The sequence below is a fragment of the Odocoileus virginianus genome, chromosome 28 (genome assembly GCF_023699985.2).
Source record: "Odocoileus virginianus isolate 20LAN1187 ecotype Illinois chromosome 28, Ovbor_1.2, whole genome shotgun sequence".
NCBI classification, from domain to species: domain Eukaryota; kingdom Metazoa; phylum Chordata; class Mammalia; order Artiodactyla; family Cervidae; genus Odocoileus; species Odocoileus virginianus.
Window position 1 is genome coordinate 16766140 of NC_069701.1, and position 17405 is coordinate 16783544.

The 17405-nt window shown below is 37.8% G+C and overlaps 1 protein-coding gene across 5 annotated transcripts in view; it reads left to right on the forward strand.

Annotated features, from left to right (window-relative positions):
• Window positions 1–5601: 5601 nt before the first annotated feature.
• Window positions 5602–17405, forward strand: part of LOC110150627 (glycerophosphodiester phosphodiesterase domain-containing protein 4-like) — a 142010-nt gene continuing 130206 nt past the window's right edge. For 3 of the 5 annotated variants that reach the window (XM_070457261.1, XM_070457258.1, XM_070457262.1), the window contains exons 1-3: window positions 5602–5923; window positions 9075–9271; window positions 13238–13341. In XM_070457261.1, the coding sequence (XP_070313362.1) occupies window positions 9089–9271; window positions 13238–13341 (287 nt within the window). In that variant the 5' untranslated portion in view covers window positions 5602–5923; window positions 9075–9088. Of the gene's footprint in view, window positions 5924–7086; window positions 7208–8243; window positions 8282–9074; window positions 9272–13237; window positions 13342–17405 lie in introns of all 5 variants that reach the window. The other 2 variants (XM_070457259.1, XM_070457260.1) reach the window with 2 other exon arrangements.

A 17405-nucleotide genomic window follows, 5' to 3' on the forward strand; every position in this document is an offset into this window, starting at 1 on the left:
AAAGGTCAATCAGCACTTATAAAAACCTGTATCTACTTGAGGCTGCTTGAGGCTACTCTGTTCAAAATCCTGGCTGGGCCTCTTTTTCTTTCTTGCCAAATTGCTAAGAGAGCAAGTCCTAATATTAGTATTTAGTATCTTTCAGACTTGCAGTTCAATATTTCTTTATCATGGTATATTAAAAACAAATTATTAATTTCAGTGATCTTTCATTTAAAAGATTCATTTTTTAAAATAAGGATATTTCTTAAAACAGGAATATCATATATATTTAGCAGTGATAGTGCCCAAACTTTGGGCTTGATACACTGCTGCACATATGGCTAGAATATATATCAAGCCCCAGGATGCTGCCAAGAAAGAGAAATCAGAGGCTAGCATTCAGCTGGTGAGGTGATATGTATCCATAGGTCTCAAGTTTATCCCTTTCTTTGTGTCAATTTTATCATTTTGAAGATTTAGATAACCCTTACTTAAAACAACTCCTGACTTGTAAGTCCTGACTCATCCTTCATTCCAAGCAGTGAGGAATTATAGTAATTAGAAATTACTCTTATAGTAATTAGAAAAAAAAAAGGTTGAGAAAGCTATTGCCTAGACTTTCAAAAGCAGGCAAAGTTAGGAATTTGCTACACTTTTATAATACTTCTTATTATATAAGTATATATATTATATAAAATATCTTATATTCTTATATATAAGATATTTTATATGACATATAAGCCTCTTATATTTTGTTGTGAAATTTCTGTACATACAGCCTAGGTGACCATGCATCAGTCTAGGTGTTTAAATAGCAAATGACTGTGTGTATGTGTGAGTGTGTGTGTGAGAGAGAGAGAGGAAGAAAATATACATTTTTAAAGTATTTGAATTAGGCTTCACAGTCTATAGCAAACTAAAAATTCTCTTATGTTGTTTTTAGTAGATTTTCCCCTCAGATGGTACTGTAACAATGATCACTAGGGAAAAAAAATCACAGGTCAGCTTGCTCCTTATGGAAACTTTTGGACTCAAAGCTTATATTCTGCAGAAGGAAAGGAGAGTTTTGAAGAAATGACTAGCAAACTTTCAGTTTGTAGTTATGAAGGAGTCTTAAAATATACTAATTCTTCCAACACAATCTTTTTGAGTTCATCATACTTTTGTCTGGATAGGAAAGGGCCCACCAAACTTAAAATAATATTCATTACAAAAGAACAATTTAATTAGATTTATAATGAATTTACAAGATTGAGTTAGTTCTGTTGGGACAATGAAGCTGGAAAATAACCTTTACCAAGTATCAGTGGGAATCTGTGGTTTTTTTTTTTTTTTTTAATTTATTTATTTGAATTGGAGGCTAATTACTTTACAATATTGTAGTGGTTTTTGCCATACATTCACATGAATCAGCCATGGATTTACATGTGTTCCCCATCCTGAACCCCCTCCCACCTCCCTCCCCATCCCATCCCTCAGGCTCATCCCAGTGCGCCAGCCCCGAGCACCCTGTCTCATGCATCCTGGACTGGCGATCTATTTCGCATATGGTAATATACATGTTTCAATGCTATTCTCTAAAATCATCCCACCCTCGCCTTCTCCCACAGAGTCCAAAAGTCTGTTCTTTACATCTGACACAGAATTTCTTTTGGTGATGAAAATGTTCTAAGTTGATTGTGATGATAATTGCACAACTCTGTGATATACTAAGGGCTTCCCTGGTAGCTCAGACAGTAAAGAATCTGCCTGCAATGCAGGAGACCTAGGTTCAATCCCTGGGTCAGGAAGATCCCCTTTTCAGATGTTCCATTGCTGGCGTCAGAAGAAAGGAAGATTCATCTGTACAGTCGAGCAGGTGCTCCCACCTTTGAGGAGGTCTGCTTAATGTGTGGTTTCTTATGTAACACATCATGTCCCCAGTCAACATTCATTACTGATTTTTAACAGGCAAGTTAAAAGTTAAAACCTCCCACAGAGATTAACTGAATACTAAGGTTCCTTGAAATAAGAATGTGATAATTAGACTTATTTGATAAGCTCTTTGGTGTCCTTTTCTACATTCTGTTTTGCGTGCTTTATTTTTGTTTTACTTGCCTCTGCTTTAAAACCAAGAGTGACAGGATCAGGTCTGTATTTGCCCTAACAGGGGACCTATGCCTCATTCTCTGTTGATAAGGAAAGAAGAAAAGACGTCTAAAGAAGAAATCAGAATGAAGTTCCAGACAATCTTCATATCACAAAAGATTGCTTATTCCCTTGATTGCTACCTAATCTTAGTGGGTGCAACCATTTCAAGGGACATACAGGACAAGAGGAGCAAGTATTTAACCAAGTTTGCTGGTGAGGAATAGGTGGTAATGATCAAAGAAGACTTCCTAAACTGAGTCTTACACTAACAAGAGGTGTTAGCAAGGTGAAAGTTGAGGATGGGAAGTGGGTCAGCCTGGCAGTAGGGACATCATGAATAAACACACATAGTGGTCTAGGGGAGCAGTACAAGGGATTTGCTTTTGCTGGGGTTTCAATATGAGTGGGAATGGAGAGTGAGGGGGAAAATGAAGCTGGAGAGAAAGGTAGGATCCAATTTAAGGAGCTTAGGAATGAATTTTAACCATGTTCAGGTTTGCATTTTATTTTTTTCTTTAATAATTATATTTATTTATCTTTAACTGATTGATGATTGATTTACAATATTGGTTTGATTTCTGTTATACATCAACAAGAATTAATCGTAGGTGTACATATGTCTGCTCCCTCTTGAGACTCCCTCCCACCTCCGACCCTTTCTCATTCCTTTAGGTTATTAAGAGCCCCAGTTTGAGTTCACTGAATCATACAGAAAATTTCCATTGGCTATCCATTTTACATATGTTCGTGTATATGCTTCCATGCCACTCTCTTCTTTCTTCTCATCCTCTCCTTCCTATCCCCTGCCCTTGTCCATAAGTCTGTTCTTGATGTCTGCATCTTCATTGCTGCCCTGTGAATAGGTCCATCAGTATCATCTTTCTAGATCCCATATATATGCATTAGTAAATGATATTTGTTTTTCTCTTTCTGATTTACTTCAATTTTTATATTAGGCTTTAGGTCATCCACCTCATTAGGATTGACTCAAATATGTTCCTTTTTATGGTTGAGTACTATTCTATTGCATATATGTACCACAGCTTCTTTATCCATTCATCTGTTGATGGATATCTAGGTTGCTTCCACATCCAAGATATTGTAAACAGTGCTGCAGTGAACATTGGGGTACATGTGTCTTTTTCAGTTTTGGTTTCCTTGGGCTAAATGCCTAGAAGTGGTATTGCTAGGTCTTATGGTGGTTTTATTCCTAATTTTGTAAGGAATCTTCATACTGTCTTCCATAGTGACTGTATCAGTTTACATCCCCACCAGCAGTGCAAGAGGGTTGCCTTTTCTCCACATCCTCTCCAGCACTTGTTATCTGTGAATTTTTGGATGCTGGTCATTCTGACTGCTGTGAGGTGATATCTCATTGTAGTTTTGATTTGCATTTCTCTAATAATAAGTGATGTTGAGCATTTCTTCATGTTTTTGTCAGCCATCTGTATGTCTTCTTTGGTGAAATGCCTATTTAGTTCTTTTGCCTGCTTTTGGATTAGATTGTTTTTCTGGTATTGAGTTGTATGAGCTGCTTGTATGTTTTGGAAATTAATCCGTTGTCAATTGTTTCATTTGCTATTATTTTCTCCCATTCTGAAGGTTGTCTTTTCACTTTATTTATAGTTTCCTTTGCTATGCAAGAGCAAAGTGATCACTTTTAATGGAACATCTATAAGCTTTCATTTGTTCATCATACAAGGTATTTATCACATTTGATTATTATTTCTGATATCCACTCTACTAGATGAGACATCCATCCACTCATTCAGAGTGTGACCATATGTCATTCATCCTTCTATGCCTATGTTATCCTGTTAATATACATTGATCTTAATCAACTAGGAATCATTATAAAAGTTATGGATGTAACAACTAAATTTATCAGAATATCAAGTTCTGTGCTATGTGCTTTGAGAGTTAAGGCCATTATATTCTCATTCATACTGTATGTATTTATTTATACATTTACATTTGGCATTGAAATACACTTAATTATTTAATATCTTAATTTCAGGGACTAATACTATGCTTTATAGGGTTAATTAAAATATAGTAAAATTGTATCATTCTGAACTTTGAGCGTATATTTTGTAAAAATAATTGTTGAAAACAACTGTCAAACAACTGTCCAGTTTTATTTGTAATATATAGAAAAGTCATTTTCTTTTCTTTTTTTCTTTGATACTTATGTTATCATTAAGCTTTTCACACTTTTCCTTTTATTTGTATACATTTTAATTTTCTTTAGAGTAGTAATTGACTGCAATGAAACTTCTAAAAAATTTGAGGTCATTTTTCTAAAGATATATATTTAATATTTTCATCCTCTCAAGTTTGAATTTATGCTGTGATATGAAAAAAAGGAAAAAATATTCTATTCTTGCTGAGGTTCTTTTCTTTTTCTGTAGTTTCTATAGGGACTGCGATTGGACAAGGAAATTTATGTTAGCTAACAGCTTTTTGTTCTCACTAGAGGTTGCCAGATGTCAAATTAACTGACCAGCCAACAGGGCACACAGTTGCTAAATGTAGTCTGCATAAGGCCTCCTCTTTGTACAATCTGGGTAATGCTTCACACAGCATGCCAATTAGAACACCATACACTAAAACACATTAGGGCAATTAGTGCCTAACTCCTGTAGGTCACTCACTACCTGATCTTTGAAAGGTAGAGTTTTGGGAAGGTAAACTGGAAGTAGTGAGATTCTTTGGGAGTCAACTGTAGTAACTATAACTACCTTAAAGGCTTACTATAGCAATACTAAGCAGTTGGTACCCAGGGAGGTGATTACAGGCCTAGTAGGCACTGAAATCAACACGGAATGACTAGGAGACATGGATAGAAATGAACAGGAAGTGTAACAAGCAGAACCTCGTCCCCATTAGGAGGGAGGGGGGTTTGCAGAGGAGAAGAAGGAGTTAAGAATGAGGCATAGATTTCAGGTCTTGTTATTTGGCAATCTGGAAGCATTCGCAGGTGATGGAGCGGATTAGAAGCGAAAGATAATTCAAGTGAGAGTTTACTGAATTTGACGTGTCTACCCCAGGACATTCAGATGAAGATGACTAGCAGGCAGATGGGTACAAGAATTTAGAGCTCAGAAATAAAGTCAGAGCTAGAGAAATAGCTGTGTGAATCAAAGATTAAACAAAGAAACAAAACTACACAGGTCTATTTTTGAAGCAGCTTAGGGGGAAAAAAGGGCAAGAGAAAATAGCTAAAAAATGAAACTATGAATAACTGGGCTAGAATATAAATGCCTGAACTAAGTGATTAACAAGAACTAAGTTTATGTTATTTTTAGAAGAACGAAAATAATATTTTTGGAAGAACCAACAATAAAACAAACACGGTATACCTTTAAAAACATTTAAAGCGTGTTGGTCTGAGCTAAGGTTTGCGGTTGGCTTTAAATTCAGTCTAAGCGTCTGACTAGACACCCGAGGCCACGCCCTTGGCCACGCCCACCGCGTTCTAGCCTTGGGCGTCTCATTTTGCCTGGCCTCCATCTTGAGAGATGTCGGCCCCTTCGGCTTGAGAGAAGTCGGCCCCTTCAGCTTGAATTCCAGATTTAGGTTTCTCGTGGTGAAGTCACCATAAGTACTTCCCCCTTAAGCATCTCCAGAAAGAGAAAGCTACATTAATACTCTCAAGGTGGCAGGCACACCTGAGGCTCTCTATCCTGTCAGCTCATCCTCACCACGTCCTCCAATAAAGCTGGAGCTGCCATTATTCCCTCTGCTCTACAGAGGATGCTGAGGACCTGAGCCAGTCTCCAGTCCCCATCTGAGACGGGGGTTGGGGGAGGTGAGGAGTGGGGGAGTGAGGGAGGGTGAGTAGAGGGGATGGATGGGGCCCACCAAGCTCCGCTACATGCCAGGTGGCTCGGCTTATCTGCAAGTCACTGCAGGTGTGAAGGGCATGTTCGTTGGTTTCTCTTCTCCAGGATCACTGCTCATCGCTGCCTTTTCAACGTCTTATAGTAGTTATATATATATATATATTTACAGTTTTCTAGTTTTTATGGGGTAAGGGTGAGTTTTTCTGGTATCTCAATCCTTTTTGCCTCAGGTAATTAGGTGAAGAGTGGTGTCATTTACTGAAACAGGAAATAAATAATTGTAAATTTCAGTAGGCTGTTGAATACATGGGTTTGGAAATCTCAGAAGGAGCTGCAAGGGAAACAATATTTATTGATCTTTCCCTAAATATTATTGATTTTCATATGAACTTGGCTACTCTGGCTGATATACACAAAGTTAAGAGATCTGTACATATGGAAAATGGTTATGGTAATGATTCTGCTTTAAATGTTGCCTTTTATTTAGTATTCAAGCAGCTTACCTTCCTCCCAGACATAGAACTTTTGTACACAACATCTTTCTTGGAAACTGTAGTCACCCCAAGTTCATGTAAGTTCATCAACCAGTTCAGACTGTTTTCTCAGTTCAGTTGTGATCATTTCCCTTTGACCCATGGGTTTTTATAAATATGGTGTTTAATTCCCAAGTGTGGGATTTTCTAGTTCTCTTTTTCTTACTGATTTCCGGCTTAATTGTGTTTTTTGATGTTTCATTTTTGCTTGAACATAAAACTCTGCAGTCATTGAGTACAGTGTTTTATAAATGTTAGTTAAAACTAGTTTATTAATTGTTAACATCTTCTATATCCTTACATTTTTTTATATGCTTATTATATCATTTATTGAGGGGAGTGTGCTAAATTTGCTACCGTGGTTGTGGATTTGTCTATTTCTCTTTCAGAAGCTATGTAATTAGGTGGCCACAAATGTTTTTAAGATATTTCTTCATCATTATACATGTCCCTCTTTGTCTCTGCTAATTCTTTTGCCTTAAAGTTTTTTGATTTAATGATAATATAGTGAGGTAGATCATATCATTTGACTTCAGTTTTCATCCTTTGTTTAGTTACACCCTTGTGTTCACACCCTTTGCCATGCAACTTTACAGTGCCCCCTACCATGAGCTGACTTTGACTTCAAGACATCCCTTGACGCAGAAGCTTGAAATAGGCTTGCGCATTGAGATTTGCTCTCTTGGATGACTTCCATCACCATGAAAACATACTCAGGTCAGCCTGGTTGAGTGACACATGGAGCAGAGTTGTCTAGTCAAAATAGCTGAGGCCAGTCTAGATCAGCAGAATGGATAACAAATCAGCTCAGATGTGTGAGTAGTAGAAGCTTTTTATTATATGTGATTGAAGTTTTGTCCATGCTTTGTCCATGGCATTATCCTGGTAGTTGAATACTGATATATGCACAAGGTGTATCTTTTTCTTTTTTCCTGTTTTTGTGCTTCATGGTGCAGCTTGTGGGATCTTAGTTCCCTTACCAGAGTTTGAACCCAGGCCCTTGGCAGTGAGAGCATAGGGTCCTAAGTACTGGACTGTCTTTTTCCATGATTTTTTCTAAATCTATCTTAACAAACCAAACTCTTGTAAGGAGCTTGTTGTTGTTTGTTCTCTTAATCCAGTTAGTAAATTTTGTTGTTTTTTTAAAATGGAGCATTTAGTTCATTTGCACTGAAAGGAATTGCTGCTGTATTTTGGAGAAGGAAATGGCAGTCCACTCTAGTATTCTTGCCTGGAGAATTCCATGGACAGAAGAGCCTGGTGGGCTATATAGTTCATGGGGTCACAAAGAGTCAGATGACTGCGTGACTAACACACACTGATGTATTTAGGCTTAAATCTGGCATTTACTATTTGCTTCCTATTTGTTCTCCTGTTCTATGTATCTTTTTTTTTTCTTGCTTTCTCTTGGATTGAGTAATATTTATGATTTCATTTCATCTCCTTTTTGACTTATTATATATGTACACCTTTTTCTGGAGATCACTTTGAAGTTTATAGCATACTTTTTTTTCACATATTAGAATCTACTTTCTACCACTTTATATATAGTATGAGAACTGTACAGCACTGTAGTTTCATTTTCTGCTCCTGGCCTTGGAACCATTGTCATACATTTTACTTTGATAGTTGTTATAAGCTACAATAGTCATTGTATTTTTTTTTTTATTCGAACAGTTTATTAAATTTTGAAGTAATTTTTAAAATAAGAAAATCAGTATTTTATATCCATTAATATATTTCATATTTTCAGTGTACTTCATACTTTATGGAGATGTGGATTCCCACCAGGTACCCTTTCCCTTCATACTCAATGCCTTTTTAAAAAATTTTTCATAGTATAAGTCACTTATTGATTAATTCTTATTGTTTCAAATATCTGAAAAGTTCTTTATTTAACACTCATCTTTTATGTTTTTGCTGAGTTCTGAATTCTAGGTTAACTTGTTTCATTTTTTAAGTTTTTACAGATGTTGCTCCTCTGTCTTCTGGCTTGTGTTGTTTTCAATGAGAAATCATTGTTGAAAGAATGTTAAGAGACATTCTTACCTTTTTTCCTCTACATGTAATATGTCTTTTTTGCTAGCTAGTTTTGAGATTTTTCTCTTGATCAAGACTGATAAACACTGATAAGTATTTTAAAGCATCTGGATTATGAAGGGTAGGCAGCTGTGTGTTGGAGTCACTTATTAGTCAAAAACTGTGTTTTTTATGTAACTCCCTCATGTTGCCTAAGTTTTCAGGTTATTTCAAGAGCGTAATAAAGTAAAAAAATTTTTTTTTACTTTCCATATTACCGAATTTGACGCCTTCAGTGTCTGTTAGTTGGTTAGGGCAGAGACTATGGTCCCATTTTTAGAGCTGGGAAAACTAAACTTGAATGGTGCAATGACTGCAGGAAACACTCAACTAGATAGTGGGAGAGATAGGATGAAGCTCTCATTTTCTATACCAAATCCAGTGCATTATCCTAGATTATAAAAAAATTTTTAAATCCTGTTTAGATGGCACTTTCTGTAGAATGGTAGGGTAGGAAACATTTGAGGAAACTACTTGATCTTGATTGTTTTATTTGTCATTACAGCAAAAAGGTGAACCATGCCTATGAAGGCCAGCAAGGTTGAACCTCAGATCCACACAAGAAAACAAAAAAAGGATACTCCATGGATTTTGTACATCTTCAACCACAAATGCTTTGTTACTACCATTATTGGCTGCTACAGCTGCCACTGGAAAATCAAACAGGAGAAAAAACTTAAACGTGGACAGTGCTGCTCTTTGGTACAGAGAGATGGGAAGAAGCTGGACCACATTTTCTTAATTTGGGGAACATGGGCTGGTTCCTACCCTCATACAGGTTCACCAGTCTTCAGGACTGGGAAGGGGCTCTAGCTCTTCTGTGAAAGGTCTGCCACAATTCTGGGGCCACAGTTAATTTTACTGAAACATGTGCTTGTTTTCTTTCACTTTTATTATTAATTTCTTTGCTGTCATTCTGTTATTCACTTATTCATCTTTTCTTTTATTAGTAAGTGAACCTGGAAGAAGAAGTGAGATCTAGGTCAATCAGATGTTCTTGGCTGTGGAGTATAGGAATAGTTGAATTTTTAAATCTCTCTTCAGTGTGAATTTCCCAAAGGAGCTGTGCTTATGAAAAACAAAAACAAAAACCAGCAGGTAGGAAATAAGGTGCTCCTTTGTTATTGGTCAGGCAAGTATTTGATTTTTATCTAATGAAGGATCACTGGTAAGGCTGAATGGTAGCATGTGATCTGTCCTCATTGAACACCTCTTTCTTTCTTTAAGTCATATTTTGGGCCTCTGTGGTGGGCCTGTGATATAAAAGATGAAATGATGAGCACACTGAAGTGAGAAAAGGACGGAAGTATTATGTATCTTCACTTAATTATAAACTCGGTCTAGCTGGGTCCAGAATTCTGACCAGTTGGATTACTGATTTCTCTTGTCTGACATGGGGAGCACAAAGAAAGCGGTGGGAATGGGAGGCTTCCCATTAGGCATGAGTGTCCTTCAGTTCATGTATCTTTCCCCCCCAAATATTTGGTTTCTATACCAGTGACAACACAAGTTCCTCAGGCATTGTACTTACTCTCAAGGAATTCACAGTCTACTGGAGGAAAAGACAAGTATACATTAATCTCAATATACTGAGACAATGGTATAATTGTGTGTGTGTATTCATATGCATGCACGTCTCTGTCCATGTTACAAGAGAGGGAGCCAAAAATAACTTTGTTTAGAATGCTAAATGTGATTAAGAATTGGATAGATAAAGAATAGAGGGTGGCAAAAGAGATCGTATTGAAGGAGGAGTCAAAAGGCTTGGTCTGAGGTTTATTTTAGGTGGAGCAGAAGATATGAATGGAGAAGTGATGGGAAGTGAACATAGAGAGGGAGTTGGTAGATGTAGTGTGGTTTTAAGAATTGGACTTCTTCCATGTAGGGAATTGAGAGTCCCTAAAGATTTTAAGCTATAACTGTTGTCTGAGCTATGTTTTGGATTGATTATTGGATCATGTGGAAGATGCATTAAACAGTATGAGAGTAATGCAGAAAGGTGTCTTTGCCTTCAAAGAGAAAAGCAACAGTAGTAATCAAGGTTAGAGATGTTGGTGTCCTGGATTAGTGAAGTGATGGTAAAAATGAAGAACAGCAAATTGATGCAACACATATTACTTAGGAATGATGAAGTAAGTTACAAGAGAGCTATAAAGGACATTGAATGAAAGAAAAAGGTAGGCTTCCTAGGAAAGGTGGCATTGGAGGCAGTGTGGTATAATGGAAAAGTCCCTGGACCACTGCCTGGGAGTATGTTTTGGTGCTGTTCCAGCTCTGCTTTAGGGCTAGTTATATGCTATCTCTGAGCCTCTCTACAGAGGGAGTTAAACTATATAATTTTCGAAGTCCCTGGGCAATTCTCAAGGCCCTGTTTATGCTCAGGGGAAGAAATCTAGCATATAGCAAAAGAACAAATTCCTTGTGTTCTGGGGAAAGGCTGGCTGGATTCAATTTATGACTTCATCATTGACTATCTCCAAACTAGAGCTTAACCACTGTGGGACCTTGGCCAGTTACCTAACATTCCAGTGATTGATTCCTCATTTGAATGATGGAGATGGTAGCAGCAGTGCCCACCAATGGAGTTTGTTGTGAGGAAAGAAGAGATAAAATGTGTAAATACTTAGTACTGGGCTTGGAATACAGTTAGGACTAAATAAATGTCAGCTGTCATTTTACTGTTCTTGGAGTCACTGACTTGTGAAGTCATCTTTCACTTACAGGAATGATGGTATAGGGGGTTCTGGGTGGAGGAAACACAATAGTCAGAAGTCCAGAGACAGAGAAGCACAGTGGTGTGTTTAGGGAAAAACAAATTTCCAGTATTGAATTTATGAGCAGGTAAGGTGATAAATGGTAAGTGATCAGATTGGAAAGGAATATTTTAATCTAATTATGTAGCATCTTTATGTCAGCCTAAAATATTTGAACTTTATCCTGTAAACAGTGGGGAGCCTTTGAATTTTTGAGCAAGAGTGACAACAGTGAGAATCAAAATAAGGAGATGTGCTTATTCAACAAAAACAAGTTTATTGAATGTGTATAAGTGAGTAAGACCACTAAGGCCTCTGGCCTTCCTATACCTCACATTCTAGTGGGATGAATTAGGTAATAAACAGTAATGAAGAAAGATGGTTTCAGACAGTGATAAGAGCTTTGAAGATAATACATAGGAAAATAGGTTAGGTGGATGGGAACCTGGTTAGAGAAGACTGCTTTGAAGCAATGTCACGTGAGCAATCTCTTAAATATAAAGGTGGAGCTAGCCATGTATACATCTGAGGGCAAAAATACTCCAGGAAAAGGAACCAGGAACTGTGAAACTCTTGGGGTGGGAACAGATTTGTTCATATTCTAGAAACAGAAAGCCAGAGTGGCTGGAGTTCAGAAATGGAGTCAATGTGTAGAGTGGGATGAGGTCAGGGATAGCAAGGCTTGATCATGTGCATCTTTGGGTCATGGCAAGGAGTTGGGATTATATTTTCATATAGTGGGAAGATCTGGGAGGCTTGTAAGCAGGGGAGTAAGTTTATCTGATAACATGTTTATCAAAGTCCACACATGTTTTATGTAGAGAGTGAGTATAACCTGAGTTAAAACCTGTTCTCTTCAGCTTCCTACACTGCAGAAGTTGTGGTTTAGTGGCTTGATACCTATAATGTCTCTCATCAGAATGGGCCTGTCAGTACTCTATGTTTTCTGTTTTATTCCTTAATTCTTACTTCACAGTAACCCCATATTTTGCACAAGGCAGGGATTATTAAATCCATGCTTTGCAAAATACAAGCAGTGTGAAAGACACAAAGAAACATAATTTTTCATCCATGTGATATAGAAATGTTAGGATTATAACTCAGGTAGCAAATTAAACCTAATGTTTCCAGGAAGGGTTTGACAGCCTCTGATTTGGTTGATTTGTGCTATAATTTTCAGTGCAGGGAGTTACCCTCAAGGCTCAGTTTGTACACCTTCTCCATAAAGATATCCTCCATCTTGGCTTTGGGCTCACAGATCTGGGCAATGCATCTGGTAACTCTTGGCTCTGTGACTTTGAGTGAATTACTTTTACTTCTCTGAGACTTAGTTCTCTCTTCTGCAACATGAGGTTGCCAATACCTTATAAAACTGTATTGAGAAATGAAGAAAATGAAAGTAGCTTGTGAAATCCCTGGCCTTGTATTTGTTCAAGATAAACTACTCCAAAAAAAAGTTTATTCCCTAACCTACTTCTCTCCTTCCTCAAATGTGGGAAGATAAATGGCTAAATGACCTGATGAATGATGAATAAATGAATTACTCAGTGAATGAATCACTGAAAAAACATTTGGTGGACAGGAGGTGGATGAATTCAACAGATGGTTACAAAGAGCCAGCTGCATTTAAGGAACTGTGCTAGACACTGGCAGTACAGAGATGTGTAACAAAAGTTCCTTTTCCTCAAAGAAGAAATTTGCATCAGATAGAAGCATGATTGCATTTCAGTGTAATAAATGTTATAAATAGGCTTATACAAGCTTCCATAGGGATAAAAGAATATAGAGGTCTCTCCAGCCTAGGGAGGGTAATGCTGCACTGCAGCTATACAGACCTCTGATGAGTGTATGCAGATGTTGCTGAGATATCATGAGTAAATGGAACTTAATTATACTTTCTTCTTTCTGTTTCCAGAGAGAACGATTATTTTACCCATGTCTGATCATTTCATTTTGCATGTCTGTGCTTTTGGTGTTCGTGTGGGTAGAATCATCAAATGAATACAATGGCTTTGACTGGTGAGTTTCACTTTTTTTTCCATTTATGTAAGGGCTCTTTGGTCTAATAGCCACAAGGATCTTACTTCAGGCTGAAAAGATCTGGTGACATAAGAGGGAGGGTGGACAAAGTTGGATTTTTTGCAGCTGGTGGATGGGGGGCCTGACTCTGGGGAGGAGGAAGGATGCTCAGCGCCCTCGGCTACTGCACCTCCCTTCCCTGCTCACTCTCACTCTTAGACCAAAGCTGGCTCAGCGGGAAGCTTTCTCTGTGCTTCCAGTGCCCCCCCGCCTTCTATTCAGATGACTCCCTGATACCTTGCTCCTCAGCCTTTTGTCTGGGTTACTGATGCCTACACTAGTCCATCTTCATGATCTTTGTCCATGAACCCTGATGTCTCTGCCTCACCTCCAGCCTCTGCTTCTTCCTTCTGTCCTTACTGGGCTTCCGAAGACTCTGGAGACAGAAACAATGTCCCATCTCAGCACCTTTTCTAGCCCAATTCTTACTCTGAACTACTCCTAGCTCTTTCAGTTTTTCTGACCTGATTATTGAAAATCTTACCCATTATTTGATATCTAGGGGGAGAAGGGATGTGTTTGAGTATGAGGCTTTTTAAAAATGGAAGACCTTTTTATAGAAGTTTTTATTTTAAATGTAAAAATGCAAAGTAGAAAATATAAAATTCAACTTAGTTTTACTTTTGAGTAACAGTCACTTGATATACTTCCAGTTTTTTTATGCTTACTTCTCCATTATTATGCTCATGCCAGATATATAATTTTGCTTTTTCTTTTTGCTTAAAATAGTTACACACATTTTGACACATTGTTAAAACTCTTAATGAATATAATTCAAAATAGTCTAAAAATATGTCCTGACATGAAAGTACTCTAATACACTTACTTAAACCACTTTTTATTGTTCAGTTCAGTGTGGTTCAACTGCTCAGTTGTGTCCGACTCTTTGTGACCCCATGGACTGCAGCACGCCAGGCCTCCCTGTCCATCACCAACACCCAGAGTTTACTAAAACTCATGTTCGTTGAGTTGGTGATGCTATCCAATCATCTCATCATCTGTTGTCCCCTTCTCCTCCTGCCTTAAATCTTTCCCAGTATCAGGGTCTTTTCCAATGAGTCACTTCTTCGAATCAGGTGGCCAAAGTACTGGAGTTACAGCTTCAACATCAGTCCTTCCAATGAACACTCAGGACTGGTGTCCTTTAAGGTGGACTGGTTGGATCTACTTGCCATCCAAGGGACTCTCAAAAGCCTTCACCAGCACCACAGTTTAAAAGCATCAATTCTTCAGTGCTCAGCTTTCTTTACAGTCCAACTCTCATATCCATACATGACTACTGGAAAAACCATAGCCTTGACTAGATGGACCTTTGTTGGCAAAGTAATGTCTCTGCCTTTTAATATGCTGTCTAGGTTGGTCATAACTTTTCTTCCAAGGAGCAAGAGTCTTTTAATTTCTTGGCTGAAGTATCATCTACGGTGATTTTGGAGCCCCCAAAAATAAAGTCTGTCACTGTTTCCACCGTTTCCCCATCTATTTGCCGTGAAGTGATGGGACCGGAGGCCATAATCTTAGTTTTCTAAATGTTGAGCTTTAAGCCAACTTTTTCACTCTTCTCTTTCACTTTCATCAAGAGGCTCTTTAGTTCTTCACTTTCTGCCATAAGGGTGGTGTTATCTGCATATCTGAGGTTATTGATATTTCTCCCAGCAATTTTGATTCCAGCTTGTGCTTCTTCCAGCCCGGCATTTCTCATTATACACTCTGCATATAAGTTAAATAGGCAGGGTGACAATATACAGCCTTGACATACTCCTTTTCCTATTTGGAACCAGTCTGTTGTTCCATGTCCAGTTCTAACTGTTGCTTCCTGAACTGCATACAGATTTCTCAAGAGGCAGATCAGGTGGTCTGGTATTCCCATCTCTTTCAGAATTTTCCAGTTTGTTGTGACCCATACAGTCAAAGGCTTTGGCATAGTCAATAAAGCAGAAATAGATGTTTTTCTGGAATTCTCTTGCTTTTTTTATGATTCAGCAGATGTTAGCAATTTGATCTCTGGTTCCTCTACCTTTTCTAAAACCAGCTTGAACATCTGGAAGTTCATGGTTCCCATATTGTTGAAGCCTTGTTTGGAAAATTTTGAGCATTACTTTACTAGCGTGTGATATTAGTGCAGTTGTGTGTTAGTTTGAGCATTCTTTGTCATTTCCTTTCTTTGGGATTGGAGTGAAAACTGACCTTTTCCAGTCCTGTGGCCACTGCTGAGTCTTCCAAATTTGCTGACATATTGAGTGCAGGACTTTCACAGTATCATCTTTTAGGATTTGAAATAGCTCAACTGGAATTCCATCACCTGCACTAGCTTTGCTCTTAGTGATGCTTGCTAAGGCCCACTTGACTTTGCATTCCAGGATGTCTGGCTCTAGGTGAGTGATCACACCATCATGATCATCTGGCTCATGGAGATCTTTTTTGTATAGTTTTTTTTGTATTCTTGCCACCTCTTCTTAGTATCTTCTGCTGCTGTTATGTCCATACTGTTTCTGTCTTTTATTGAGCCAGTCTGTGCATGAAATGTTCCCTTGGTATCTGATTTTCTTGAAGAGATCTCTAGTGTTTCCCATTTTGTTGTTTTCCTCTATTTCTTTCCACTGATGATTGAGGAAAGCTTTCTTATCTCTCCTTGATGTTTTTTTGTTGTTAAGCATTATGAATGTTTCTAATATGAGAGCACAGAGAAATCTTTGTGCTGTAAGTGACATTCTTACAATAGATTCCCATAAGTGTTATGGGAATAAGAGTTATGAAGAATAAACACTAGTAAAATTGATTATGCCTATATTTTCTCAAAAGATTCTAGTAATTTCCATTCACAATAGAGATACAGGATTTTCTGTTTTAAAATGCCATTGACAGCAATAAATGTTCTTTTTTTTTCCATTTGTTTTTATTAGTTGGAGGCTAATTACTTTACAATATTGTAGTGGTTTTTGCCATACATTGACAGGAATCAGCCATGGATTTACATGTGTTCCCCATCCCTATCCCCCTTCCCGCCTCCCTCTCCATCCCATCCATCTGGGTCTTCCCAGTGCACCAGCCCTGAGCACTTGTCTCATGCATCCAACCTGGGCTGGTGATCTGTTTCACCCTTGATAGTATACTTGTTTCAATGCTGTTCTCTTAGATCATCCCACCCTCGCCTTCTCCCACAGAGTCTAAAAGTCTGTTGTGTACATCTATGTCTCTTTTTCTGTTTTGCATGTAGGGTTATGGTTACCATCTTTTTAAATTCCATATATATGCATTAGTATACTGTATTGGTGTTTATCTTTCTGGCTTACTTCACTCTGTATAATGGGCTCCAGTTTCATCCATCTCATTAGAACTGATTCAAATGAATTCTTTTTAATGGCTGAGTAATATTCCATGGTGTATATGTACCACAGCTTTCTTATCCATTCATCTGCTGATGAGCATCTAGGTTGCTTTCATGTCCTGGCTATTATAAACAGTGCCTTGATGAACACTGGGGGGTACACATGTCTCTTTCAGATCTGGTTTCCTCGGTGTGTATGCCCAGAAGTGGGATTGCTGGGTCATATGGCAGTTCTGTTTCCAGTTTTTTAAGGAATCTCCACACTGTTCTCCATAGTGGCTGTACTAGTTTGCATTCCCACCAACAGTATAAGAGGGTTCCCTTTTCTCCACACCCTCTCCAGCATTTATTGCATGTAGACTTTTGGATAGCAGCCATTCTGACTGGTGTGTAATGGTACCTCATTGAGGTTATAAATGTTCTAATTTTGATCATTTTTAATTTTATAGATGGAATTTGTTTTGGTTTAATCATTCATTAAGTTCCAGAACTGGTTAATTTATTTACTTTTCAGTTTTATTGCTTTGTTTACTTTGTGGGATCTTTACTAATTTTTCATTAATTTACATGCAGTCTTTGCTTATGGATTCATTTATTCCACAGGACTTGAGATACAGAATTGTTTTCTTTTAAAGTAAAACTTCCCTCAATTTTTAAAAATGTTTTATTGAGATGCAAC